This window comes from Polypterus senegalus, chromosome 10, assembly GCF_016835505.1.
Source record: "Polypterus senegalus isolate Bchr_013 chromosome 10, ASM1683550v1, whole genome shotgun sequence".
Taxonomy (NCBI): Eukaryota; Metazoa; Chordata; class Cladistia; order Polypteriformes; family Polypteridae; genus Polypterus; species Polypterus senegalus.
This window is the reverse complement of record NC_053163.1, coordinates 139,917,633-139,944,910: the sequence shown is the minus strand read 5'-3', so window position 1 is coordinate 139,944,910 and position 27,278 is coordinate 139,917,633. Positions and strand designations below refer to the sequence as shown.

Sequence of the window (27,278 nt, the reverse complement as noted above, 5' to 3'; positions counted from 1 at the left end):
GTTTCTTTAGAGGAGTTAAAATCATCCCAGACGTTTCCAGTCTTTGAAGAGACTAAACCTGCCGTCTGTACAGAGTCAGCGTTACACCAGATGCTTTCTACCCTCTCTAGACTGAACACCCCTGGAGTCAGAATGGTGTCTGGAGACTGCACTTCCGCACACATGTCTCACGCCACCTAGAGATTACAGCTCACATGACACCCGTGTCTGGAGATTAAACTCCAAGTCCGTGCACATTTCTCCATGTCTGATTGTTGGCTTTCTAGCCCACCAGGTGCACAAATGTATGAGAAATGACTGCCGTACTGCCTGCCTGTCTGGAGTTTCTTGGAGGTTAGGTGTGTTCTTTACGCTTCTCTAGATCTCTAGATCTGCCTTACAGTTAGTTGTAATATTGTCCATGTTTGGGCTTTTATAACTGAATATTTCAGGTCTGGCTGCTCTATCAGTGAATATCTCATATCACCTGGGGAATGTGCCCCCACAAAATTCTCAATGACTAGACTTTCATCTCATTTAAACTTTAGGGGCAAGGTTGGTGTATTAAACTCAGGTGTGAGGTCAAAGCGTACACAGTCATGCACAGAACAAATCTACGTACGTAATGTGTGAGCGAGTCCTTGTCGTCACAGCGTCGCCTCTTGCCCTCGCTGCTGCCAGCCCCGGTGTACTCGGCCGATGACCCCTGCTTCTCTTCTGTCCTCTGGCTGTCCGTAGATGACACAGATTTACTCTGCATTAGACAGAAGGAAATGAGTTGAAACCAGACAGGTAATCAGTTGGAGGTCAAAATGTTTAAGTCTAAGCAGCAGGGTGCCACATCCCATTTTGTGGACTTTATATTTCACATGTGCAGGGAGCTGTGCTGTTTTTCTTTGAGTGGCTTTCTCTTCTTATGCAATGTTTCTCAAAGTTTCTATCTTATGATCAATGTAATTAATTATCAAGTAAATCTTCCTTCTTATAATATTTGAAATTCTGTGGATGGACCAATTGGCCCTGCAGTGTCCTCTAAACCCTTATATGTGTGTGCAAGTGGGTGCTACTGCTTTATTTAATTATTTACACTCAGGAGCCTTATATCCCTTTTATGGAATTTATATTTCACTTATTGTATGCAGGGACCCTCTTCATGAGCTGTGCTGTTTTTTTGGGTGGCTTTCTCTTCTTATGCAGTGTTTCTCAAAGTTTCTATCTTATGATCAATGTAATTAATTATCAAGTAAATCTTCCTTCTTATAATATTTGAAATTCTGTGGATGGACCAATTGGCCCTGCAGTGTCCTCTAAACCTTCATATGTGCGTGTGTGAGTGTGTGCTACTGCTTTATTTATTTATTTTTTATTTACACCCAGGGGCCTTATGTCCCTTTAATGGAATTTAAATTTCACATATTGTATTGACGGACCCTCGTCAGGACCTGTGCTGTGTTTTGGGAGGCTTTGACTGTGACTTCTGAAGCAGAGTATTTCCCACTTGGACCACTTTAATTAAGAACAAAATAAAATCACCATGGAAGCCTCCATGTGCTCCTTCCACTTCATGAAAAAGAAGCCAGCTATATGAAGCTCCTGCTTCAAAGAGCCAAGGAGAATAGATCTTGTAAGTAGTAGGGGTTGCCACCAAGCCCCAAACCCCAGACCCAATAATACCCAACACAGTCACGGGTTCAAATAATGAATTATTAATCCGCCAAGCATTTTGTACAATAAAGCACAGCCGATTGCCAGCTCTTTTCTCTCCTTCCTCCTCCAGTTGAGTGTCGCCTGCTGCCTCCTTCCCTAAGGTAAGACAGTGGGATTCTTTTCTACTGGACCCAAAGCAGCTTCCAGTGACTTGTGGGGGACACTTCCGGGTTGCTTGAGAACCGTGGCAGAGACAGAACGCTCTTGTGGTGCACCCAGGCACCATGACAGGGTTGCAATTCTGGACTCCTGTTTCTAATGTTTGGGAGATGGAACTGCTCCTGGCCTCTGGCTTCTGTTCGTCCATCCCCTGGCACCTTCCACCTTGGTAACAAGTCAGGCCGTCGTCCAGCCGGAATGCCCGCCTGTCCTGGATGGCACTCCCAATCTGAATATAGGGCATTGTTTCTCCATTGCGTTGTGGATTTGCACTGACTAGCAAACACCTGGACACGTGGTAGTTAGCTCTGCTACCAGAAATGGCATGTGTCTAGACGCCTGCATGTTCTCTCTGTGCTATTGTAGCTCATCCTTTTTCACCTCAAATCCATTTGATTCTAAACTGAGTTTAGAAAGTTTTCCCTGTAAGTTGGAGGGCTGGAGTCAGATTAACGCCATGCCCAGGATGGAGCAATTGCAGGTTAAGGCCTGTGTTCAGAAGCATATACTTGTTTGTGGTAATAAAACACTTTACTAGGATTACAGAGCTGTCTGTACTCCTTCTTCTGATTAATACTATTAGTTGCTCTAATTTATGTTGCTGTACTCCAATTAGATTATACTCATTCTGGAAGAAAATGGAAGCAGTGTGGCATGGTGATTAAGAATTTGGACTTCAGACCCTAAGACTGTGCTTTCAAATTCCACTACTGACACCACGTAGCCACAATTCTCCCATTGGAGAAACAAAAGAAATGGAACTGATCGTATCTCAGATGTTGTAAGTCACCTTGGATAAAGGCATCAGTCCAATAATAATGAAGTCTAATAAGACTTACAGAGAGATCTCACAGAATGTCCCACGCTTTTCAAACCAAATTCTCAAGTTTGACTCTCATGTCTCTATTTTGTCCAAAGCAATTTCTCATAAGGAATTTTAGGAGAAACTTCTGTGGCAAACTTGACTCTTAAGAAACCTAAATGAGTATCTCTTTCAAGTCTCACGAGCCATCAGCCTTCATTTTCACATGGGTATGCAGTAGACCCCAGCGAAGTCGCAGTTCAGAGTTCGTCGCCTCAGTCATTCGCAATTTCAACTGATAATTGTTAGTGGAAACCGCAAATATCCTCCGCAATTTTTTATGGCTTTTTTCATGGCAATACTGTACTGTAGAGAGAACACAAAGTAACCGTAGAGGAAAACACAGCTTGGGATGGTGAAAATAGCCAATCCAAGAGCGTTATTCATTTCTCCCTGCTGCTGATTGGCTGCTGCTCTGTGACACATCTCCAGCAGATGCAGCCCAGCAGTCCCGCTTCATAACAGTTAGTTAGCGTGTAGCTCTCTCAAGTCTTTCGCTGAGTGTTCTCGCGTTTTTCATTTTGCTCTTCTTAAAGCCCTAAGATGCCACCCAAATACCCTGCACCTTCTAATGCTTCTGGCAATGAACCTAAGCATGGTATCCCTATATGGTTCAGACTCTCAAAGTTAATAATGGCATCGATGCTGCCATTCAGACATATAAAACCCTCCTCGCTACCATGAAGAAACAACGACAGCAACTTCCCATCACAATGTTCCTCAAACCTAACAAGAAAAGTAAGCACGAAACCCCACCAGAAGAAGACCCGTCAGAAGATACGACTCCTCCTGAAGCGCCTGAAGAGGAGGCACCACCCAAGGAGTCATTATCTTCATTATATTCCTTCATCGTACTGCAGGGCTGATTCATCATCACCTTCAATCAATATCATTCATTATTGGTGAGTACCCATACATTTTACTTTATTTTTATTAAATTAAATTAAATAATTACGTATTTACCCTAATTATACCAAAGAAAACGAGAGCGCATACCAAAGAAAATGCGCTTGCATGAATTACAGTTACATATAGGGGTAACATCTGTATTTTACATTCTAGCACTGCGGGAGACATAGCAGTACAGTACTGTACAGTATACGGCTTTACTTTTACATTTTTTAGGGTAATATTAAGCTGCGTTTGAAATGAAATTAAAGTGTTTTAGGGGCATATTTAGGGTTCAAACTTAAATGAAGTTATGGGAAAATATAGTGGAAGCTCAATTAAGAAGTGAGGTGATGATTAATGAGCAGCAGTATGGTTTCATGCCAAGAAAGAGCACCACAGATGTGATGTTTGCTCTGAGGGTGTTAATGGAGAAGTATAGAGAAGGCCAGAAGGAGCTGCATTGCATCTTTTTGGACCTGGAGAAAGCAAATGACAGGGTGCCTCGAGAGGAGCTGTGGTATTGTATGAGGAAGTCGGGAGTGGCAGAGAAGTACGTAAATACAGGATATGTATGAGGGAAGTGACACAGTGGGGACGTCTGCGGTAGGAGTGACGGATGCATTCGAGTTGGAGGTGGGATTACAACAGGGATCGACTCTGAGCCCTGTCTTATCTGCAATGGTGATGGACAGGTTGACAGACGAGATTAGACAGGAGTCCCCGTGGACTATGATGTTCGCTGATGACATTGTGATCTGTAGTGAAAGTAGGGAGCAGGTTGAGGAGACCCTGGGGAGATGGAGATATTCTCTAGAGAGGAGAGGAATGAAGGTCAGTAGGAACAAGACAGAATACATGTACGTAAATGAGAGGGAGGTCAGTGGAATGGTGAGGATGAGGGAGTAGAGTTGGCGAAGGTGAATGAGTTTAAATACTTGGGATCAACAGTACAAAGTAATGGGGATTGTGGAAGAGAAGTGAAGAAGAGAGTGCAGGCAGGGTGGAGTGGGTGAAGAAGAGTGTCAGGAGTGATTTGTGACAGACGGGTATCAGCAAGAGTGAAAGGGAAGGTCTACAGGACGGTAGTGAGACCAGCTATGTTATATGGGTTGGAGACGGTGGCACTGACCAGAAAGCAGGAGACAGAGCTGGAGGTGGCAGAGTTAAAGATGTGAAGATTTGCATTGGGTGTGACGAGGATGGACAGGATTAGAAATGAGGACATTAGAGGGTCAGCTGAAGGTTGGGAGACAAAGTCAGAGAGGCGAGATTGCACTGGTTTGGACATGTGCAGAGAAGAGATGCTGGGTATATTGGGAGAAGGATGTTAAGGATAGAGCTGCCAGGCAAGAGGAAAAGAGGAAGGCCTAAGAGAAGGTTTATGGATGTGGTGAGAGAAGACATGATGGTGATGGATGTGACAGAACAAAACACAGAGGATAGAAAGATATGGAAGAAGATGATCCACTGTGGTGAGCCCTAACGGGAGCAGCCGAAAGAAGAAGATTTAGGGTTTAAACTATAGAAATAGGTATTTATAGGCATTTTTTTGACCACATCCAAAATTTGCAATTTTTCACAATTCATGGGTGCTCTGGGAGCGTAACCCTCTGCGAATTTCAGGGGTCGTCTGTATACCACCGTAATGGTATACCTGCATCTTGCCAAGCTCCCTCTCTCTAGTGCCATGCGGGGGACACAAACAAATAAGCAAAGGGCAAGCAAAGCAGGAAATTTACAAATCTGAGGAAATGACTAAAGGGAAGATGCCTTACTAATGGAGTCTTTAAATATTTAGTAAGGGAGCCTGGAAGAAATAAATGAAGAGATGGTGTGGCCCATATGGACTTTGCATGCCTTCCTTGTGTGATCTTACGCTGCTTTTACTGCAGTTTTTGTTTCCCCAAACACATACACGTTAAGTTAGTTAGTAATCTAAAATTGGTCTTGTGCGAGTGAGCCCTGCAGTGGATTGGTGCCCTGAATTGAATTGACTTGATTTTTATTAAATAAATCAATCAAGAAATAAATAAATTCATGTATGCTATTGACGAAATGGCTTTATTCTCCCTTTTTTATTTATGTTTCTCTCTCCTCCTTATAAAACTCTCCATATTTTCTCGAGGTCTGTGCCCTGGCAAGGACTTCAGCACAAAGTAAAGCCCTACCACCCCCTCACACCCCTCCACACCTCCCGCCTTACTCAACAGACCTGGTATTTTATCTGGGGGCTGTTTATTTAACACTCTCCCAACAAAGAGATTCTTGGAATGACTGAGCAGCACGAGAAGAACAAAAAAAAAAAAAAACCACAGGCCTCCAAAGCCTGGAGCACCACAGCGCGAGACTTGTCTCTGTGACTCCTGCCAAGGGCTGCGGCCTGGCAGAAAGAATTGATTGTACCAGTTGGGGTTAAATGGGTGGCAGACTACTCATTAGGAGGGTGCTGGGGAACGACATCAACGAGTAAAGGGAGTGCTGTGAGGGAGGGAAGTGTGATGACGAGGTGCCTGAAGTGTGCGTCCATCTATCATTACAACTTGCATAGACCAAAAAAACTCAAGTCTGAATTAGAAAATAAATAAGTAAATACTGTACATACATACATACATAAATAAATAAATACATTTTTGTTGATATTTGTGTATTTCAATAATGTCAGTTCTTTATGTCTTCCCTAAAACACTTAATAATAAATAATAATGAAATAGCTTAATTCGATCATCAAATCATGAAGGGCTGGAGCCTATTCTAGCAGCACTAGGGTTCCTCTATGGGGATCTGGTCAGATTTTTCCATCGAACTGAAAAAAAAATGTAAAAATAAAAGCAGATGTTGCATTTAAGCAATTTATTCAGTATGTTTAGCTTTCACTGAGTGGTTTGATGATATTGTGGTCTGGTCATTTCAATAAGAATCTGTGTTCCCAAAAATTACTTCTGAATGTTTTGAGATGCTTTTTTTTTGTTTGTATGTTGCTTCCTGACTCACCAGTTTGATAAACCCCCCACATATGAAAGACCATTCAACTCGTCTTGGTGTCTAGCATCACACCCGTGTGTATGGGAGGCGGCTAAATGGTTTGAATGGGTGTCATTACATGCCAGGCCCAGGGTATGGCAGTGTTCACTGATCCTTTCTCTCTTTCCTCTGACCATTCTGATGTCACTTCTGGTTCTGGCTATTCTGACATCACTTCCTAATCCGACCATTCTGACCTCACTTCCTGTTCTGACCATTCTGATGTCACTCCCTGTTCCGACCACTCTGACGCCACTTCTATTTCCGGCCAACATGATGTCAACTCTGGTTTCAACCTTTCCAACATCACTTCCTGCTCCGGCCATTCTAACATATTTTCCAGTTCTGACAATTCTGACGTCACTCCCGGTTCCGGCCATTCTGACGTCACTTAAGACTATTCTGACCTCGCCCCTGTTCCGACCACTCTGACGCCACTTCTGTTTCCGGCCAACATGATGTCACCTCTGGTTTCAACCTTTCCAACATCACTTCCTGTTCCGGCCATTCTGACATATTTTCCAGTTCTGACAATTCTGACATCACTCCCTGTTCCGGCCATTCTGACGTCACTTAAGACTATTCTGACCTCACCCCTGTTCTGGCCACTCTGACGCCATTTCCAGTTGGGCCAACATGATGTCACTTCTGGTACCAACCTTTCCGACGTCACTTCCTGTTCTGGCCATTCTGACGTCACTTCCTGTTTTGACCATTCTGATGTCATTTCCTATTCTGACTGCTCTGATGTCACGTGTGAACGAAGACTTCAGCTGTCACGTCCGGTTCCGGTCAACATGACATCACTTCTGGCCATTCTGACCTCACTCCCTGTTCCAACCACTCTGACACCACTTCCAGTTCCGTCCATCCTAATGTCACTCCCTGTTCCAACCATTCTGAAGTCACTTACAGTTCTGGCCATTCTGATGTCACTCCCTGTTCCGACCACTCTGACGCCACTTCTGGTTCCGGCCAACATGATGTCACTTCTGGTTCCAACCTTTCCAACGTCACTTCCTGTTCTGGCCATTCTGACGTCACTTCCTGCTCCGGCCATTCTGATGTCATTTCCTATTCTGACTCTTCTGATGTCACGTCTGGTTCCGGCCAACATGACATCACTTCTGGCAATTCTGACTTCACTCCCTGTTCCAACCACTCTGACACCATTTCCAGTTCCATCCATCCTGAAGTCACTCCCTGTTCCAACCATTCTGAAGTCACTTACAGTTCTGGCCATTCTGATGTCACTCTCTGTTCCGATCACTCTGACGCCACTTCTGGTTCCAGCCAACATGATGTCACTTCTGGTTCCAACCTTTCCAACATCACTCCCTGTTCCGGCCATTCTGACGTCACTTCAGGCTATTCTGACCTCACTCCCTGTTCTGGCCACTTTGACGCCACTTCCGGTTGGGCCAACATGATGTCACTTCTGGTTCTAACCTTTCTGACGTCACGTCCTGTTCTGGGCATTCTGACGTCACTTCCTGTTCCCGCCATTCTGACGTAATTTTCTATTCTGAATGTTCTGATGTCACGTCTGGTTCCGGCCAACATGACATCACTTCTGGCCATTCTGACGTCACTCCCTGTTCAAACCACTCTGACACCACTTCCAGTTCCGGCCATCCTGAAGTCACTTCCTGTTCCGACCTTTCTGATATCACTTCCTCCAGCTCACTGCCATTTTCATTTTGTCTCCCAGTTCTGTTGTGGACTCTAGTCTAGTTTTTTTGCCAAGTACTTGTTCCAAGTGGCTACCCCAAACCTTTCTTTCCGTCTTTTGTGTTGTCTTTTATCTCCACACAAGCTTTACAACATGTGAAGCTTTTTGGGGTCCCTCCTAAAGTTTAACTGTCCAGACTCAAAAAAAAAATCATAATTTTTGGACCATGCATTGTGCAGAAAGTGACACCCTTAATGATAAAGAGTAAAGTAATTGGTCTCTTCAGCACAAATGATCAGAAGGACCTGAAGTTGTGCAGCCCACATCCACCAACCCCTGGGGTTCACCCACTAATTGGGTACGAGGGGGCAAAGTTACTCCTTTTCACAAAGCTTATGGGGATTATGGGGATTTATAATATGGACATGTGAAGTGTCGTTCTAAGCTATTTCAAGACTACTGATCATGGATATCATACCATTTTTGATATTTGATTCTCAACCGGTGGTCCTAGCCCACTAACAGCCACTCCCATAATGTTAAAAATGACACATTTCAAACATAAGCTCGTCATTATTATTATATTATTTCAAGGTTGTGATTATAAAGATGATGTTATTCTTGATTTTTTTCAGTTACTTTTGAGAGTACTTGGACTTTAAACATGTAACTAAAGCACACATTTTAGTGTTTCAGATATTTGATGCAACTCTTATTGTTTATTATGTACTTCCATCTCATGAAGTAAATCGTGACATTTGTTATGAACACCCAAATTAGGGCAGCTTGTTACGAATTCAGACTTTTTCCTGTGTTATTTTGTTCCTCCACATTGCCAACAGTCGATATTTCAATAATTATTCTATTTAGAGCCTCATTTTGTGAGCACTTGCACAAAGTAAAGATGAATTTAGAGGCTTTTTTCTAATTACCTTTAGGAGAAAATCAGAATAAATATGCGAATGTCGCACATCATTCGTCTCTTTGGAGGCATCACACCGTCTGGCAGTGATGGCTGTAGCTTCATTCATTCACTCATTCATCGCTTTCCTTAACCCACTTAATTCAAATTTAGGAGAGCAGGGAGTCCATCGGGACAGCTTCAGGTGCCAGCAGGGCCATTTTAAGCTTTTGTTTTTTGGGGGTATACCAATTTTGGACCCCCACCACTGATCACTCCAGCAGCATCACATTTTATACACCCTAAAGAGACGAAGCATGTCGATAGCACCCCTCCAAATGAATGAGCCTTAGTTGTTAACAGGTGCATCGGATCGAGCCCACCACCATGCTAAACACTGGCAGCAGAACGGGTCGTACTGAGGGGCTCAGTGACTTTAAACATGGCACAGTCACAGGATGTGACCTTTGCCACCAGTCAGTATGTGAAATTTCTGCTTTGCTAGATCTGCCCTGGTCAACTGTAAGGGAGCGAATGTTGTGAAGGGGAAGCATTGAAGAGCAACAATAGCCATGCCATGCAGTGGTTAGACCTCCTAAACTCATCGAGGAGTGTGGCCGCCGAGTGTGTAAAAGTCGCCGACCATCTATGGAATCGCAGTTCCAAACTTGTCTCTGGAGGCCACATCAGTGTGTGAGGAGCTTCACATCATGGGCTTCCATGGCCGAGCAGCTGCACACAAGTCTAAGACCACTATGCACGATGCCAGGTGTCAGACTCGGAGCTCTGGACTCTGGAGCAGTGCAAACGTGGAGTAATGATTCAAGCTTCACTTTCAGGCAGTCTGATGGACCACTCTGTGTTTGGCGGGCATCAGGAGAACACTGCCTTCTGGATGGCACAGCGTCTATTGTAAAGTTTGGTGCAGAAGGAACAATGGTCTGCTGCTGGGCTCTGTGCCAGCCGCTGCCAAGTTCCTCCATGTTTATCTGGATCTGGCTTTGTACACAGCAGCACCATCAGGCCAGAATAGAAAAAAGCGCCCTCACCAAACTGTTGCCTCAGAGTTGGAATTGTCTGAAATGTTTTCAGGGTCTGGCCTAGACCCCTTGGTTCCACTGAAGGGTCCTGTTAATGCCACAGCAGTCAGACATTTTAGACAATTCCAACTCTGAGGTAACAGTTTGGTGAAGGCCCTTTTTCTATCCCAGCCTGACGGTGCCGCTGTGCACAAAGCCAGATCCGTATAAACATGGAAGAACTTGGCAGAGGCCTGCACAGAGCCCTGACCTCAGCACTACTGAACGACTTTGGGATGAACTGATTGAGAGCCAGGGGTCTCGTCCAACAGCAGTTACTTGATCTCACAAAATGTTCTTTTGGCTGAATGGACACAAATTCCCACGGACACACTCCAAAATCATTTGGGAAGAAGAGTGGAGGCTGTTTTAGCTTCAAATAAACTCCACGTTAGTCAGTGGTTTAGATGTCCAACAAGCTCAAGTGTCCAGAAACCTTTGGCTATATCTCTCTATATATAAAATCCAACATCTGTCTGTCCACTTTTCACAAGAGGACTACTTAACAGATTTAGATCGGGTTTTATTTCTAGAATTTGCTGGAACATTCCGGTTGATTTTGCGAATTATCTCATGGTGCTAACTATCATAGATCGCTTATATTCGCACTAATCCGAGACAGGGGCTGTGGGCCAAGGGGAGGGGGAAGCATAATGTAAGGAGCGGGGAGCCATTTGGGGCCCACCTCACATCATGTGCCAGCCTCTGTTCAAGTCGCTCTACCTGTCGCCATGTGTTGGAGCGTACCTTGCCTCTGCTCAGCTAGTGATGCCTGCTTGTTTATTGATTTTTAAAGTTTGTCCTGTTTCATTACTACGTGGGCAGAGCCGCAGGGGACAGCTAGTATTGTATCCTTTGAGTTGCCAATAACCGTGTTTTGCATCCTTTGGCCTTCAGAATAGCATGGATTCGCCCGGGCATAATAAACGTTACAAGAAGTTGAATTTGCTATTTAGAAACATTGTGGAAGTGATGACATTATGGAGTTTCCAATGCTTGGAACAGCCACACAGCCTTGCTGCAAAGAGCCCTTTCCACCTCCCAAAGAAGATCTGTGCAGACCACCTAAGCAATGGAAAGTCGCCGGTGAGGACCATTTTATGATGATGTGCACTTTGTGATGTGTAGCACCGCCATGTAGTGTGGACAAACTGCAGCCATAAAGGAATCATCTTGATTGGCAGCAACGTTCACATCCACCTAGCCACTCAGATATTCTTCGACGGGAAATCAGGGGCCCTGATGTGTGCTACCTCATTTGCACAGTAGAAACCGGAGCTGCAGAGACCAAAAGAGGCACCAAACTCTGATTCTTCCATCGTCATGATGCAAAGGATTTACCCAAACAAGTAACTTTTTTTCTCTCCTCAGGTGTGTCCAGTTTTGATGCTTCTGTGCCCACTGAAGGTGTGCTTGCTTGTTTTTGGGTGAAAACCTTGGTGCCAGACATGGTGTGGCAGCCTATCCATGACAAAGTCCAGTAAAAGATACTAATTTTCAGGCCAATGTTGTGACATATCTGGTTGTGGTCTGCCTGCTTGCTTGCGTGACTCCCGCCATTCTTCTTTGATTCGTCTGATCGATAAGCTGTTTTCACGCACACCATCGCCTGCTGCTTGTAGTTCTTTGCTTTTTGACCCTTCCCAGTAAGCTCTTGAACTGTATGACAGCCATTGGGGGATATTAGAACCAACACACCTACTGTATTATGCCACAGTCAAAGTCATAAATGTCATTTGTTTGTTTTCCTATTACAATATTCTGCAGAATACCAAATGACGCTAGAAATGCTAATCTGTCTAATTCACCCCACATTCTGCAATCATGTGATCTGCGACGTTTAGGAAATATCAAGGTAAGTACCTAATAAGTGAGCAGTCAAGGTATATACAATACAGCACAATGCAATACAATACAAAACAATACGATATAATACAATTTATTTTAGTACAGCCCAAAATCACACAAGAAGTGCTGCAATGGATTTTTAACAGACCCTGCCTTTAGACGGCCCCCCAGCCTCGACTGTCTAAGAAGACAAGGAAAAAAATTGAAGAAACCTCGGGAAAGGCAGTTCAAAGAGAGACCCCTTACCAGGTAGGTTGGCCGTGCAGTGGGTGTCAAAAAAAGGTGGTCGATACAATGCAATACATAGAACAGAACACAAGTAATCCTCAATATAATATAATAGTACAATAAGAATATTACAAGTACAGAGAAGAATTCAACAGTAGATGATATCCCATAATACGATTTGGATTTTTTCAGTGGCCTGGAGACCTCGGCCATCAAGCTGCCGACCCCTATTGGCCATTCCACAGCTGGGCCAGCATATGTTGTGGGTCATTTCCTGGTCTGGATGGCCTCCCCTTGGAGTTTCCATGTTCTCCCCATGTCTGTGTGTTTGTCTTCTCACAGTCCAGAGACGGGCTGCCATCTTGAGGGATGGTGCTAATTTTAGGCTAGTGTGAGTCTGCCCTGGCATCCTGCCCAAACTTGGGTCCTGTGTTAACAACCCACCCCCCCATCCTCCCACATGTGCCTATCCTCCAAAAGTCCCTATGGAAAAAAATCAGATTCAGAAAATGAATGTATGGTGTGCTGTCTGCGGCTCTAAATGTTTTCTCGATGTTAGCCATGAATATTTATTGAGCAAACAGCTCACAAGTTTCAAATCAATAAAGTCAATTGCTTTCTCGGTTTCAGCTAATCTGCTTTCTAATGTGCTCTGCTTTTTAAAAATGAGTTGCCAGCTTTCCGTAAAGGCCACTGATGTTACTGCACCTGTCTAGTTTTGTGAAGATGCAGTTAGAGGCAATGATAATTTTAATTAAAGGCCTCCTGAAATCCCACCACAGACTTTGTGGGGAGGTGCTGTGTAGGACATACAGTAGAGCTGCTTATATTATAAGGCATAAAGCAACACACCTCACATCTCATCTAACGTCTCATTTTATGTCTAACCACAGACACGGGTATGGCAGTAAATGGTAACATAATGATAATTCCCACACTGACCTTCCCGGTGGAGCAACCCCATTCTACTTGGATATGACGTACAAATATCATTGTGATCAAAACGCCACCCCAATCCCACGCTGAGTAATTTAATGTATGCACACAATCGCTATCAAGCCTAAGAAATCGAGAAGGGGGATCAAGAAGCTAACAAAAACAGGCAGTACTGGCACTTACAGTATTTGCTCCACTTCACGTACTGCATCTCGATACACACCTCAAATCTCACGCCACATCTCACATCACATTGTACCTCACATATCTCACCTCATGTCTCAACTCACATCTCTCCCCAAGTCGCCCCTCACGTCTCTCGTTAAGCCTCTTCTCAAATCTCACCTCACATCTCTCCCCACATTTTATATCACATCTCATGGCACATCTCTCCTCAAATTTGTCCTCACATTTCTCCTTAAGACTCTCCTCAGTTCTTTCGTCACATTTCACCACACATCTTGCCTCAAGCTGCGGTGGGCTGGTGCCCTGCCCGGGGTTTGTTTCCTGCCTTGCGCCCTGTGTTGGCTGGGATTGGCTCCAGCAGACCCCCGTGACCCTGTAGTTAGGATATAGCGGGTTGGATAATGGATGGATGGATCTTGCCTCAAGTCTCTCCTCACACCTCATCTCCCATCTAACATCATATCTCACGTCACATATCTCCTCACACTTCACCTCACCTCACATCTCACCTCCCATCATACCTCACATATCTCCTCACTTCTCACCTCACATCTCACCACACATCTTCTCCCAAGTCTCTCCTCACACCTCATCTCACATCATATCTCACCTCCCATCATAGGGGGAGGACGCGCTGACCACATGACAAACCAGCTCAGGATCCCAGATTAGGACTAGAGTGCCGCCATGCGATGGGTAACACCTCAGCACCAAACTACTTCAGATGGAATGGAACAGCATGAGTTATTTTTATGGTGGCTGGAGTGCCAATTCTGCCACCAATCCCCAGGTTGGAGGGCCTAAATGCAGGGATGGATGCAGATTAACGTCCTACCCAGGATGGAGCAATTGCAGGTTGAGGGCCTTGCTCAAGGGCCCAACAAAGTAGAGTCCCTTTTGGCGTTTACAGGATTCGAACAGGCAACCTTCCGATTACCAGTGCAATACCCTAGCCTCAGAGCCACCACTCCACCCTATCCCATCATATCTCACATCATATCTCTCCTCACACCTTATCTCACATCATATCTCACCTCACATTTCTCATAACACTTCACCCCACACCTCATCTCACCTCCAATCATACCTCACATATCTCCTCACAGCTCACCTCACATCTCACCACACACACATCTTGTCTCAAGTTTCTCCTCACACCTCATCTGACATCCTATCTCACGTCACATCTTTCCTCACACTTCACCTCACACCTCATCTCACATCTCACCTCCCATCATACCTCATATATCTCACATCACATATCACCTCACATCTTGCCTCAAGTCCCTCCTCACACCTCATCTCACATCATATCTCACCTCACATTTCTCCTCACACTTCTCACCACTCATCTTTTCTGGCACCCACTTACAGCACCTGCGTTTGTAGATCTTGCATGTTCCCTCTGTGCCCTCACACTAATCACATGCTGGTAGGTGGGTTGGCATCTCTAAATTAAGGTTCAGGGTGTTCATTATCATGTGAAGTCGGCCACAGGCAGTTGCTCAAACAGAACCACCAAATAAAGACAAGCTCACGACCACCTCAAACACGACACACGGCACAGTAGTCATAACCAGCCCAAACCTGGGAGTTTAGGCGAGTCAGTGAATGTGCCATTTGTGAACTGAACTCCAATCCCTGGATGGATTCTTTTCTTGAGTCAGAAACTTTAGGTCTAGTAAGTTGCCTTCTCCATGCCTGTCCAGGAAATGGCAGACTGTATTCGGATTGAGAGATCAACGATGCCCTGCTGTGTGTCCATTTATATTTAGCCAGACCCCCCTTTTAAGACGGGGCACTGCCCTCTACGTGGCCTATGTGGCATCCATGCAAATCACACAAGCTGACATCAGCCTGCTTCTGCAGCTTTTACTGGCCATAGGCCTAAATGTACTTCAAAATCGTGCTGGTTGTGAAAGGCGCCATATACAACAAAAAGCAGTTACTTAACTTTCTAGTGATCTCACTGAAATGTGTGGCATAAAATGAAGAGCAGTGAATTTGGATTGAATCCCAGGTCAGCCTAGAAGGACTGCTTTGCTTTGAACAGCATCTAAAAAGTGCACACCACATAAAGAAATAAAAAACAGTCACATAACTCCATTTACGTTGTGCTAACAGTCAGAATTGCGGAGGGTGAGGGTGTCACGATAAAAGGATTTTAGCAAACACAGTTGGTTGAAGAATTCCCTTTCTTACTTTAAAAAAAAAAAGTAATACACTAGAACCCCAATATCCGCCGATTCGGTTTCTGTGGTTTCAGTCTTGCGCCATTAACGGTGGACCACAAAAAAATGACGTGGAAAATTACAGAAATAAATTATTCATAAGTTTCTAATCGCATGCCGTTCTGAGCAAATGTTTTCACCGCTTTGTATACATGGCAGCGGATATGTGTCGTTGCACTCCGTGTGCAGTGTGAGGTGAAAACACAGCGTGTGTGTCAGTAGTGTTGAGATACTTGCCTCAGTGTCACACTGACATGCGTGTTCAAGAGAAACAGAGAGTACAAGTATAATAATGTACGATGTATTTTATTATTATTTAACGTAGTTAATGTCAGTGTGCAGCTGCACTACTGGGGAGTGAAAACTTCAACTCCCAGCAGTCCCTGCAATGGCTCTAATTGAATGTCTGCTGAGAGTGCAGGGGATGCTGGGGACAAGGAGGATTTAAAAGGAGGCCAGTTATACTGAGTGAAAAAAAACGTCTGTTGTTGTTTCACGTCTTGAGCCACCTGTCTGTTTGCCTTCCCTTTTACTACCTGGGGATTTTTGTTTGGTCCTCGATCGTCTCCTGTTTTGGGAGTATCGACTGTCTGGTATATTCCTGCTGCATGAGGACTGTTGTTGTCGACCTACGAAGAAAGGAGCGCTCCCGATCCCATTCACATGTCATCATCGCATCAGGAAATACCGGTAGGACTGACCTTTACATTCATACAGCGAGCTGATCTCTGGACTATCTGCCTTCATCATTTCATTCCATCAGATGCCGTGGCCTTCACCATGTGTGATTTTTGTTAGTTGTTTGTTATTATTGAATTCGTGCTTATCGTATATCGGCGTAACTGGGGTGGGATCGTTGCAGTTTGTATAGTTATATTTCGTTTATCGTTGTTTAATACAGTCCTCAGTTTCTTTTTTATTACCGTGAGGAAGTGTGTGTGAGTCAGGTCAAGGCTGGGTGCATTCCTGGGGTCCCCACCGAAAAATTAAACAAATCGCCGTCAAAGGCGGGGAGAATCTTAGCTGGGTTTTTAGTCCGCTACAAGTGTGCACTATGACAGGTGCTATGTAAAACTACAGAGTGCTTTGTGCTTTCTAGCGAGCACTTTTTAAATGTTTCTACATATTCTTGATAATCACTTTAGCAAGGCAGCAAAAGCAGAAACTCAAAAAGCAAGAACACCATCCCATAATAATGCTAATCAGTTAGTACATAATAAAAATCCTTATTCCAATGTAGCACTTCCAACACTAATTTTATAAACCCATCTTCTACCACTGCATAATATGGCAAGTACAATATAAAACAGACACAGATTGGCTTTGCCCGTTGTGTCGGTGGTGAAGCTCACCAAATGAAATATGAACGGATAGACCGATGAATGGACTTTGTAAAGCAGTTTGCTACAGTGAGCAGTGTGAACACAACCCGCCATATTGCTGGACTGATTATATTATTATCTGATTATATTATCTAACCTGCTCAGTCCCATTCAGAGTCACTCAGATCTGGAAGGGGCACCAGTCCACTGCAGGGCACACTCAGATGACCACCCACCATGTGCCAGTTTAGAATCACAAAATGTGGCCTAACATGGAAACAATACCAGAAACAAAATGCATACGGACACAGAGAGAACATATAGAGTGGTCACAAGCTGTGACTAGACTGGGATGTTAGCCTTTGCGTCTAAGGCTGGGTGGTGGGATCCTTGCTATGTTGATGATACCTGTCATTCCCTCCGGGGGACCACCTTGTATCAGTTAGTATCTCTGCATGTCTCACTGATACCGCAACCTATAGTAGATGAAGGAACACCATCCCCAACTCTACCTGGCAAAGTTGAGCTTTCTTGCTATCCCAGCTCGTCCGTCTATTTAACACCCCATCTCTGTTCAGGTGAGCTCATTATCACTACCGTCCGCCAAGAGTCAGTATGCAACCCTGAGATGGTGATTGATGACCAGCTCCCCTTCAGGGACGATTGTTGCAATGGTCGCTCACTCTTGCAGATTAATTCTATTCAAATTTCACAAGATCAGACCATATCTGATGGAGTATGAGGCACATCTGCTGGTCCAGCCTTTGCTCTTGTCACGTCTGGACTGCTGCAACTCTCTGCTGGAGGGAATGCCAACATTTGTCACCAAGGTGGTTCAAAACGTAGCAGCACATCTGATGTTCAAGCAGCCTAGATGTGCACATGTCACTCTTCTCTTCAGATCACTGTAGGGTCACATGTTAAGTTGAAATCCTTGATGTTTGTCTACAGAGTAGTCAATATGTCTGCAACTGTATATATGGAGACTCTTCTGAGGTCCTATGATCCTTCTCACCCACTCAGGACTGCTGATGAACAGCATCTGGTGATGCCACCTCTGTGTGGTAACAATTCTTAAGTCTTTTCATGTGTGGCTTCTGGCTGGTGGAATGAGCTGCTCATCTCCATTTTAAAGCTGTCACACACGTGCACATAGGTGAAAGCTGAATGGACCAAATAAAGGTAACTCCACACCAGGCCAGGGGATGACGGGGTACACTAAACCTTCCTCTGTTATCTCTGCAGACCAAATACAGGACATTCTGACTGATCCGGCCCCAAGAATGATGTCACTTCCGGTTTCTAGACCCAAGAATGATGTCACTTCCTGCTCCAGACCCAAGAATGATGTCACTTCCGGTTTGGTTTGGGGTTTTAGGGTGGGGTGTGGTGGGGTTTTGGGGCTAGGTGGGTTGGGATACCAATAATGATGTCAGTTCCACCAAGAACATCACTTCCGGTTCTGTTCCTCAATGACATCATTTCCAGTTCCCTGCTTTAACCCTTAAACTGCCACAACCGACTATAGTTGGCAGTCAGTCAGTCAGTGCCGTACATTCGTTGAGCAGCCAGCTCATGACCACCTAGTGAATCAGCCTCACTGTCCCTGGGATTCAGCCGCTGCACTGGACTGGCCTGCAAGCATCAGCGTTGGCCTCTGTGTGTTTGCGTGCAGCCAGTTCAAGTGCAGTTGGCTCGGTGATTTATTGAATTTCATCAATGGCGTCAGTTGCACCTTGAACATGTTGCTCCTGTAGTTTTTTAAATAGTTTTTACAGTTTATTAGCAGTGTGTAAAATGATCTGCGTTGCAATAATTGTGATGCTCTTTGCATGAAAAAAAATATGTGCTCCATTAAAATTTCACTTTTTCTTGGTGAATTGTGACGCTTCCATAAAAAGTGCAGCAAAAAAGTATTTGTCGTCTGGGGGGGGTGCATTAATCTCCCAAGTACGTGGCAGTTTAAGGGTTAAAAGACCAGACCCCTTAACATGTAGCTCAGTTCACTCTTGGACTCCAATCTATGCACTTCAGTGCGACTTTGCACACCCATTTGCAGCCAGGGATCATTTATGGGGTGGCTGCCCCAAACCTTTTTGTGTGTGTGTCGAGGCTGATTATTTCACAAAGCGTTTGAAGACTCTCTTAACGGTGAAATTCTGTCTACCTGAAAATGACTTTTGTAGCCTGGGGGGTAACTCGCTTGTATTTAGTTCTGAGCTTTTCACTTGACTGGATCAATTGTGTCTCCTTGTTCTGTATCACAGTCCCCCAGACTGAAGTTTACTCGATTATGATGAACTCTTTTGTAAGTCACTTTGGATAAAAGCACCTGCTAAGCTAGTAACTGTAAATGTAAGCAACGCAAATGTTAATTTCACTTTATACAGCAGCACAGCTCCCCACTAAAAGCACAATGAGGTTTGGTTGAGCACTGAGAATGTTACATGTTACTCCTTGATGTTCTCAGCGCAGCTCCTGCCATGTTGTGTTTGTATACCTGAGTACATGCGTGTGTCTGTATAGGGTGGTCCAGATCTAATTATGCAATTTTCATTACACTAAAACTTATTAAGTTTATTACATAGAAAATCACCCGAAAAATCCCAGACCATTGAGAAGTGTGTGAACCGACGACATGAAGAATCATCTTTGCGCCAAACTGGAATCATCCCTGCATAAATCAAAGTCATCCAGACGATCTGGATCTGCAGAAGTAGATCTGGACCACCCTGTATTGTTAACATGAAGACATTTCCATTGTAGCTCTCAGCAGGAGGTGACCAAGTGTAAGATGTCATCTCCCCACAGCTCCCGACTCATAAATGATGCCAATCATTTCCGAATTCCTCTCATTAAGTTTGATCCAAACTTCTTTAATTGCACATATTCTTTCTTGGTAACTTTTGTCACTTTGGGATTGTTGGGTGTGTGGCTCTTTAGTTAAAATGGGACAATGGAGGCTGGCCACTTCATTTGAACAGTGCATCATCTCCAATAAAGAAACCTAAGAAAATGCCTGGCGATGACCAAGTGACCACTCCTGAACAAAGCTTATTAAAGCTGTGATAGATCTGAACACAAGAGGACCCGGAAACATATAAAATATGCAACTTACCCGACTTGGCGCACGATCTGCATCCAAGAGAAGAGAAAAGAAGAGAAGAGAAGAGAGGACATCATTAGCATTTCAGAGACTGGCAGAGCTACAAGGGCCAAAGAGGTAACCTTCATTGCTGCAAACCCCAGGCCTTGGACTGGGCCTACAATCGCTCAGTGACCCTGCACTTAACACTTATTTTTCTATATACACCCTCCATGGCCCCTGACAACAATTACACAATGTACACATGTGGTGGCGCCATTGAGTGTTTTTTTTCAGAATATTGGAACAATTGTGTTGAGAACGGGCGATTGGAACAAAATCCTCATCAGTACTATTCACCTAATTTCTCCAAAATAACATCAAGTCAGGTTTGCAAGGTCCCTGAAGTCCTACTGTCAACTTATTCCTGGTGTCTGTAGTTCTCTATGTGAAGAAAAAATTCCTAATGTTTGTCTTCACAAGTGTCCAACTGTGTCCCCATGTTCTTGTTGACTCATTTTAAAGTGACCGTCTCGATCCGCTGGACTAATCCATCCATCCATCCATTTTCCAACCCGCTGAATCCGAACACAGCAGCCAATCCTGGGCAGGGTGCCAACCCACTGTAGGACACACACAAACAGGCCAATTTAGAATCGCCAATCCACCTAACCTGCATGTCTTTGGACTGTGGGAGGAAACCCATGCAGACACGGGGAGAACATGCAAACTTCACGCAGGGAGGACCCGGGAAGCGAACCTCAGGTCTCCTAACTGCGAGGCAGCAGCGCTACCACTGCGCCACCGTGCCACCCACTGGACTAATTACTTTCGGAATTTTAAACACTTCAATCACGTCACCTCTTGACCTCCATTTGCCTAAACTATTCAAACCCTACAGTTCCCCCCTCATAGCTCGTACCTCTCAGTCCTAATCAGTTCTTCTCTGGACTTTCTCTAGTAATGCTATGTCTTTTTTGTTCACACAGTGCCCCTGGAGAGGCCACACTAGTGTGTTATGAAGCTTAAGTACAAGGGGGAGTCAAGCTAAAGTTAGAAAATAGGATTTATTAGAAAATGGAGCGAACCTTCACAAAACTGATTATTTCTCAATGACGTCTCCACCCTTCTCAATGCACTTGCCTGGATTCCATCAGAACAAAAGGTTTTGTCCTCACCACCACTCCTGCACCCGAGTTATTATCAAATGCTACGTGCTGATGGGTACAACAGTCACAAGAGCAGGTTACTGTGACTTGCTGGAGACCACTGTGAAGCCTGCTATTTGATCCAAGCAGCGGGGACTGTGGTCCCAGGGAGTCCTTGCTGCTGCAAGACAATGACACACACTGCTAAGAACACCAAGGCTCGTCTGGAGAAACTGAAGTTTGAGGTATTGCTGCATCCTCCTTATTCGCCTGATTTGGCACCGTGTGATTTCCTCCTTTTTGGACCACTAGAAAAAAATATCTGGGTGGTCGTCAATTCGAAACAGATGGAGACATGAAGAAAGCGGTGCAGGAGTGGCTGTGGGGACGAGACAAAACCTTTTATTCTGCTGGAATCCCAGCACTTCCAGGCAGGTGGCACAAGTGCATTGAGAAGGGTGGAGACGACACTGAGAAATGACAGCATCAGTTTTGTGAAGGTTCGTTCCATTTTCTGATAATTCCCATTTTCTAATTTTAGCTTGACTCCCCCTCGTATAATCTCCTTCGACTTGTACTCCACACATCTGCTACTGTACACAACATGACATCTCCTCTTATTACTTCAGCCCACTGGATGGCTGTGGAAAGTGACGACCCACTCTGACTCCCAGGTCCTTCTTTTGATTTTATATTCAGATTTCAACCGCTCATTGTGAATTCCGGTCTAACATTTCTATTTCTCGTATGTAATACTCCACAGATATCGATCTGCCTCAGATCTGTCCACGCCTACGTGTGGTCCAAGTGCTGATTCAACTGATTCTACATCACCGGCCCTGCTTCTTGGTTTGATATCATCTGCAGACTTAACCAGCTTGTTATTTTTATGCTTATCATAACCATTTATGGGTATTAAAAAAGAGCAGCCACCCTCAACACTGATCTGCAAAGGACACCATCATGCCTAATTATGAAAATGTTTCCCTCATTGTGACCCTTGGTCCCCTATATTTTATCCAATTTTACACCCATCTTCACACTCTGCTGTCACTCTGTATAACAGACTGATTATGCCGGTCAACGTCTGGTCCTGGCTTTGGTCTTTAGGACCCACATGTGCCATCAATTCACTGCAAAATGGACCAAAATGCAGCAGCCACTCTTGGATTCAACCAACCAAGATGGGCAATTGTCACTCCTCTCTTCAAGTCAGTACACTGGTTCTCTGTAGCGACACACACTAAGTTCAAATCCTTAGTAGTCTGTGTGATGGCACCAGTGTATATGGAGACAATGGCAAGGGACTATACTCCTTCTCACCCACTCCAGAGAGAGCATCTGGTGATGCCATCAAATCTCAGTCCAGACTTCATATGTATCTCCTAGATTGTGGAATGGGATGCCCACTACTATCCAAAGTGCTGACTCCCTCGATGTGCTTAAGAAGCAAATGAAGTCCCTACTGTTCGGTGAATATTTGTCAAATTGTTCATGCTTTTGCTCTGTGGATATCTGCCATATTGTTAATTAATCATTATTTTTTTTTTTTTGCTAGCTTCATAGCTCTTCACTTGCAGTGGTCAGCTATTGCAACTTGTTCAAAACAGTCCATAGGCTGATGTTACTCAATTATCTTGACCTCCTCTGTAAGTCGCTTTGGATAAAAGCCTCTGCTAAGCAAATAAACGTATAAGTAAATTCCCACTTCCTTCATTTTTAACCCTGGACCTCTCGTGTTGCTCCTTATCAAAAGCCCTCTGAATATCCAGAATAAATTACATCCAGCGTACCCCGCTGCTTTTGCTGCTTCCTCATAGAATTCCGCATATTATTAGTGAAACTCAGTCTCCCTCGTCTACACCCATGCTGACCACTCAATAACTCCTCCTGTCCTTGTCTTCACTTACCCCTCTGGTGCTCCAGCTCCAGGTGGTTGCGTTCTTCTTTGGCAGCAAGGTGGGCCTGTATGCTCAGACTGCTGGACAGGGCCAAAAGTCCCGAGCTGCCCCCTAGTGATGCCAAGCTGGAAGCTTGCAGGCCAGACGGATGGGGGGTCAGTGGGATTCCCGGAGTGTGGTGGGACAGGTGCTGGAGCTGCTGCTGCTGTAGGATAAGAAAAGTCGATAAGGCAACAGAAACAGTATGAGGGGCTAGAGACAGATTTTGTAAAAAAAAATCAACCACTACCTTAGCAGCTCGCTATCCCAGAAGTGAGGCCAAGATTACTGAGAACAGAGGATGAACCCAAAGTGGGCCACACTGAGCTGGGCATCAAGGTACTGACCTGACTCTGACGCCTCCAGCTCTGTCTCCTGCTTTCTGGTCAGTGCCACCATCTCTAATCCATATAACATAGCAGGTCTCACTACCATCCTGTAGACCTTCCCGTTCACTCTTGCTGATACTTGTCTGTCACAAATCACTCCTGACACTCTTCTTCACCCACTCCATCCTGCCAGCACTCTCTTTTAATCCTTTCTTCCACAATCCCCATTACTCTGTACTGTTTATCCCAAGTATTTAAACTCATCCACCTTCACCAACTCTACTCCCTCATCCTCACCTTTCCACTGACCTCCCTCTTATTTACACACATGTATTCTGTCGTGGTGGTCCTACTGACCTTCATTCCTCTCCTCTCTAGAGCATATCTCCACCTCTCCAGGGTCTCCTCAACCTGCTCCCTACTCTCGTCACAGATCATAATGTCATCAGCAAACATCATAGTCCATGGGGACTCCTGTCTAATCTCATCTGTCAACCTGTCCATCACCATTGCAAATAATACCCCAGAATGATAAAGTAATAACAAGGGTTAAGGAATTTTGGCATGGCTTTGTTTTTGCCTGTCCTCAGTATGACGTTAATTTGCATCCAGCCCTGCAACTAAGCCCTCCAACCTGCAGGGAAAGACCGTGGGTTTGGTGGCAGAATTGGCACTCCAGCCACCATAAAAAAAACCCTCCCACTGTTCCATTCCATCTGAAGTAGTGTGGTGCTGAGGTGCCACCCGCTGCATGGCTGCACTCAGGTCCCAATCTGGGATCCTGAATTGGTTCATCATGCAGTGGGTGCGACAATGCGCTATATAAGCACGTGCTCCTTACCGCCTCCTCCTCCTCTGTTTTTGCTCAGCTGTGGGACGGTCTGTAGAGACGGGGGGCGTCTGTCCTAATCATGTGCAGTCAATTGAAAAGACCACAGGTGGGCTCCAAACAAGGTGCATAAACATCTCAGTGATGATCAATGGAAGGGGACGCATTGAAGGCCAATTTCAGGGGTATTCAGACACAAAGGCTCCGAATCCATGTGCCAATGCGATACTTCCATTTTTAATACATTTGCAAAACTTTCTAAAAGCCTGATTTCTCTTTGCTATTCGCTTACATGATAGGAAGAAGAGGAATCCCAGCTCCAGCCATGTTGTGGCATCCCGCCGGTACTCGCAAACTACTGGGGCTTTGAACCTCGATCTGGGAGGACTGAAGGTTCACGTGTACTATTTTGGGTAACTTTACTTATATTTTGATTTAACTCTTTATTTTGAAAACAGCATGGGGGTTACCGTTTCATGACATGGACACCACCGTATTGTTTGCTGTCTCCTTGAGTGGTTGCCAATCACATGAGTCACATAACATGACCTTTGACCTCATGATGGCGGCTGTATAAACATGAAAATCCTGGAATGTTACATTTTTGGATTCAATGATTATTAAGCACATTTTAGTCCTTTTAGAATCTTATTTTCTCTTGGATTTTTGGCTCACACGTTTATTTCGGACTATTTCATTTATGTTAGGTAGAATGCCCTGAGGGGACTGGGTGGTCTCGTGGCCTGGAACCCCTGCAGATTTTATTTTTTTTTCTCCAGCCGTCTAGATTTTTTCTTCTGTTTTATCTGTCCACCCTGGCCTTACTCCTTTTCTATGTTAACTAATGTTGTCTTATTTTAATTTTTTATTTTGTCTTCTATTTTTCTTTTCTTCAGTATGTAAAGCACTTTGAGCTACTTTTTGTATGAAAATGTGCTATATAAATAAATGTTGTTGTATTTTGGTTGCACGATTTTTTTTCACCTTTTCATTTACAACCTTCGTCACCCCTCAAGATCCTCTTCACCAGAGTGCCAATCAACAGTACAGTTTATGTCCAGAGGATCTCGCATTCTGACTCAAAAGGAGACAGCTAAGATAATTAAGAAATAGGACACCGAACCAAAATCTCCAACCGATTGGATGTCAAGTTCAAAATGTCAGTCAAAAAAAAATCAAAGGTCATGAAAACAAAAGTAGGAGTGAATGCCAACGAAGAACTAGAAGGAGAATGGCACACCACCACTGTCAACCACCTAATCTCAGACACTAAAGACACGTGTGCCAACTTAAAGTGGTGGCTCCAGAAACGTCACACACAGTGTACTCCTTGTGCCTTCTGGGAATGACTGTCATGGAAACTGAAACCAAAAATGGCGTTGTGGGAGAAGAATCAAAAATTTGTAACTTTTCTCAATGGATTTCTGAGGATAAATTAGTTCTCTGTGTAGAAAAACCCTAAAATGGATGCATAAAGGTCAAAAAGGGTCTCTACGACTGGAACAAGAAATGAAATACCAGATCATAACATCTGGAGTTCCAACTCATAATGGCAGATCCTCAGTAGCAAACGGGGAAGTAAATATTTGAGAGGAATTTGAATCCCCTGCCAGTCTAAACCCAACAAAACAGGAGGCTAAATGGACCCCGGCTCAACATCAGATGGACGCTGACTCTCACCCCAATAATGGCGTTCAGCTCCGCCATCGTCACCTGCTTGGCTCTCTCCACTGCCTGGACAACCTGCTGCTGGTGCTGCAAAAAAATGAAGCAAATCAAATAAAACAAAACAAAATTAAACAATCGTTCAATCGATGACCATAGAAAGCACAGCCACAGCCTACCCGGCAGTACAACACTTAGGGTCGTGCGGAGAGGGAACGTGACGTGGATGTGGGCTGTCAGTGCACTGCATTGAGCAAGTGGAGGGACCTGGAGAGCAATGTGGGGCAAGAAGAGAGTGGCTTTGGGGTGAGTGATGAAAGTGTGAGAGTTTGTGTAGTGAGGTGTGGGATTGGGGCGCAATGTGCTGATGGAGTAACACGATGGCACTGGCTGGTTAGAGTACAGTAGGTGTGGAGTGTGTGAGATGTTACTGATAATGATGTGTGCGTGTGTTTATGGAGCAGATGTACAGTTGGAGTGTGTTATGTTACTGGAGGGAGACATCTGGAGGTTTATGGAGTACTACCGTATAGAAGTGATACAGGACAGCGAGGAGGGCCTTGCCTGCTTCCCCCTCCCCTCGGCCCACTGCCTCTGTCTCGGATTAGTGCGAATATATCGCTCCTGCAAGCAAACTATGATTCTTAGCACGCAAAATCAACTGGAATGTTCAAACAAATTCTAGAAGAAAACCCAATCTAAGTCCATTAAGTAGTGCTCTCGTTCGCTAACTAAGCAGAGTTAAGGTTACACCCTGAGGCTGGTGCGTGAGTAAGGAGGGTCCCGCCCCCCTGCGTGTCGCTCGAATTCAGGCAAATAAATCGGTATCACAAGCGAACTATGATTCTTAGCGAGATGAGAGAAGTCACAAAACCAACCGGAATGGTCAAGCAAATTCAACAACAAAGCCCAATCTAAATCCGTCGTTCGCTAGCTAAGTGGATGTAAGATATGCCCCGAGTCCGGTGTGTGAGTGAGGAGGGCCCGTCCCCCTCCCCTCGGCCCGCTGAGTGTTTCACACAAATAAATTGGTACCGCAAGCAAACTATGATACTTAGCGAGATGAGAGAAGTCGCAAAACCAACCGGAATCATCAAACAAATTCTAGAAGAAAACTCGATCTAAATCCGTTAAGTAGTTCTCTTGTGAAAAGCAAACAGACAGACAGACGTTGGATTTTATATAGAGAGAGAGAGATGAGTGGAGTCGGTTTAACGTGAAATCTCGATGTGGAATAGGGGTGTTGCATGGTGTTTGGTT

General features: G+C 44.7%; 1 protein-coding gene across 2 annotated transcripts in view; it reads right to left on the bottom strand.

Annotated features, from left to right (window-relative positions):
- Positions 1 to 27,278, bottom strand: part of tle2b (TLE family member 2, transcriptional corepressor b) — a 109,719-nt gene that overhangs the window by 29,038 nt on the left and 53,403 nt on the right. Inside the window, exons 6-9 of one of the 2 annotated variants that reach the window (XM_039766864.1) lie at positions 26,034 to 26,108; positions 23,166 to 23,361; positions 20,141 to 20,157; positions 602 to 733 (exon numbers count right to left, since the gene is read on the bottom strand). In XM_039766864.1, coding sequence (XP_039622798.1) covers positions 602 to 733; positions 20,141 to 20,157; positions 23,166 to 23,361; positions 26,034 to 26,108 — 420 coding nt within the window. The remainder of the gene's footprint in view (positions 1 to 601; positions 734 to 20,140; positions 20,158 to 23,165; positions 23,362 to 26,033; positions 26,109 to 27,278) is intronic. The other variant, XM_039766865.1, reaches the window with a different exon arrangement.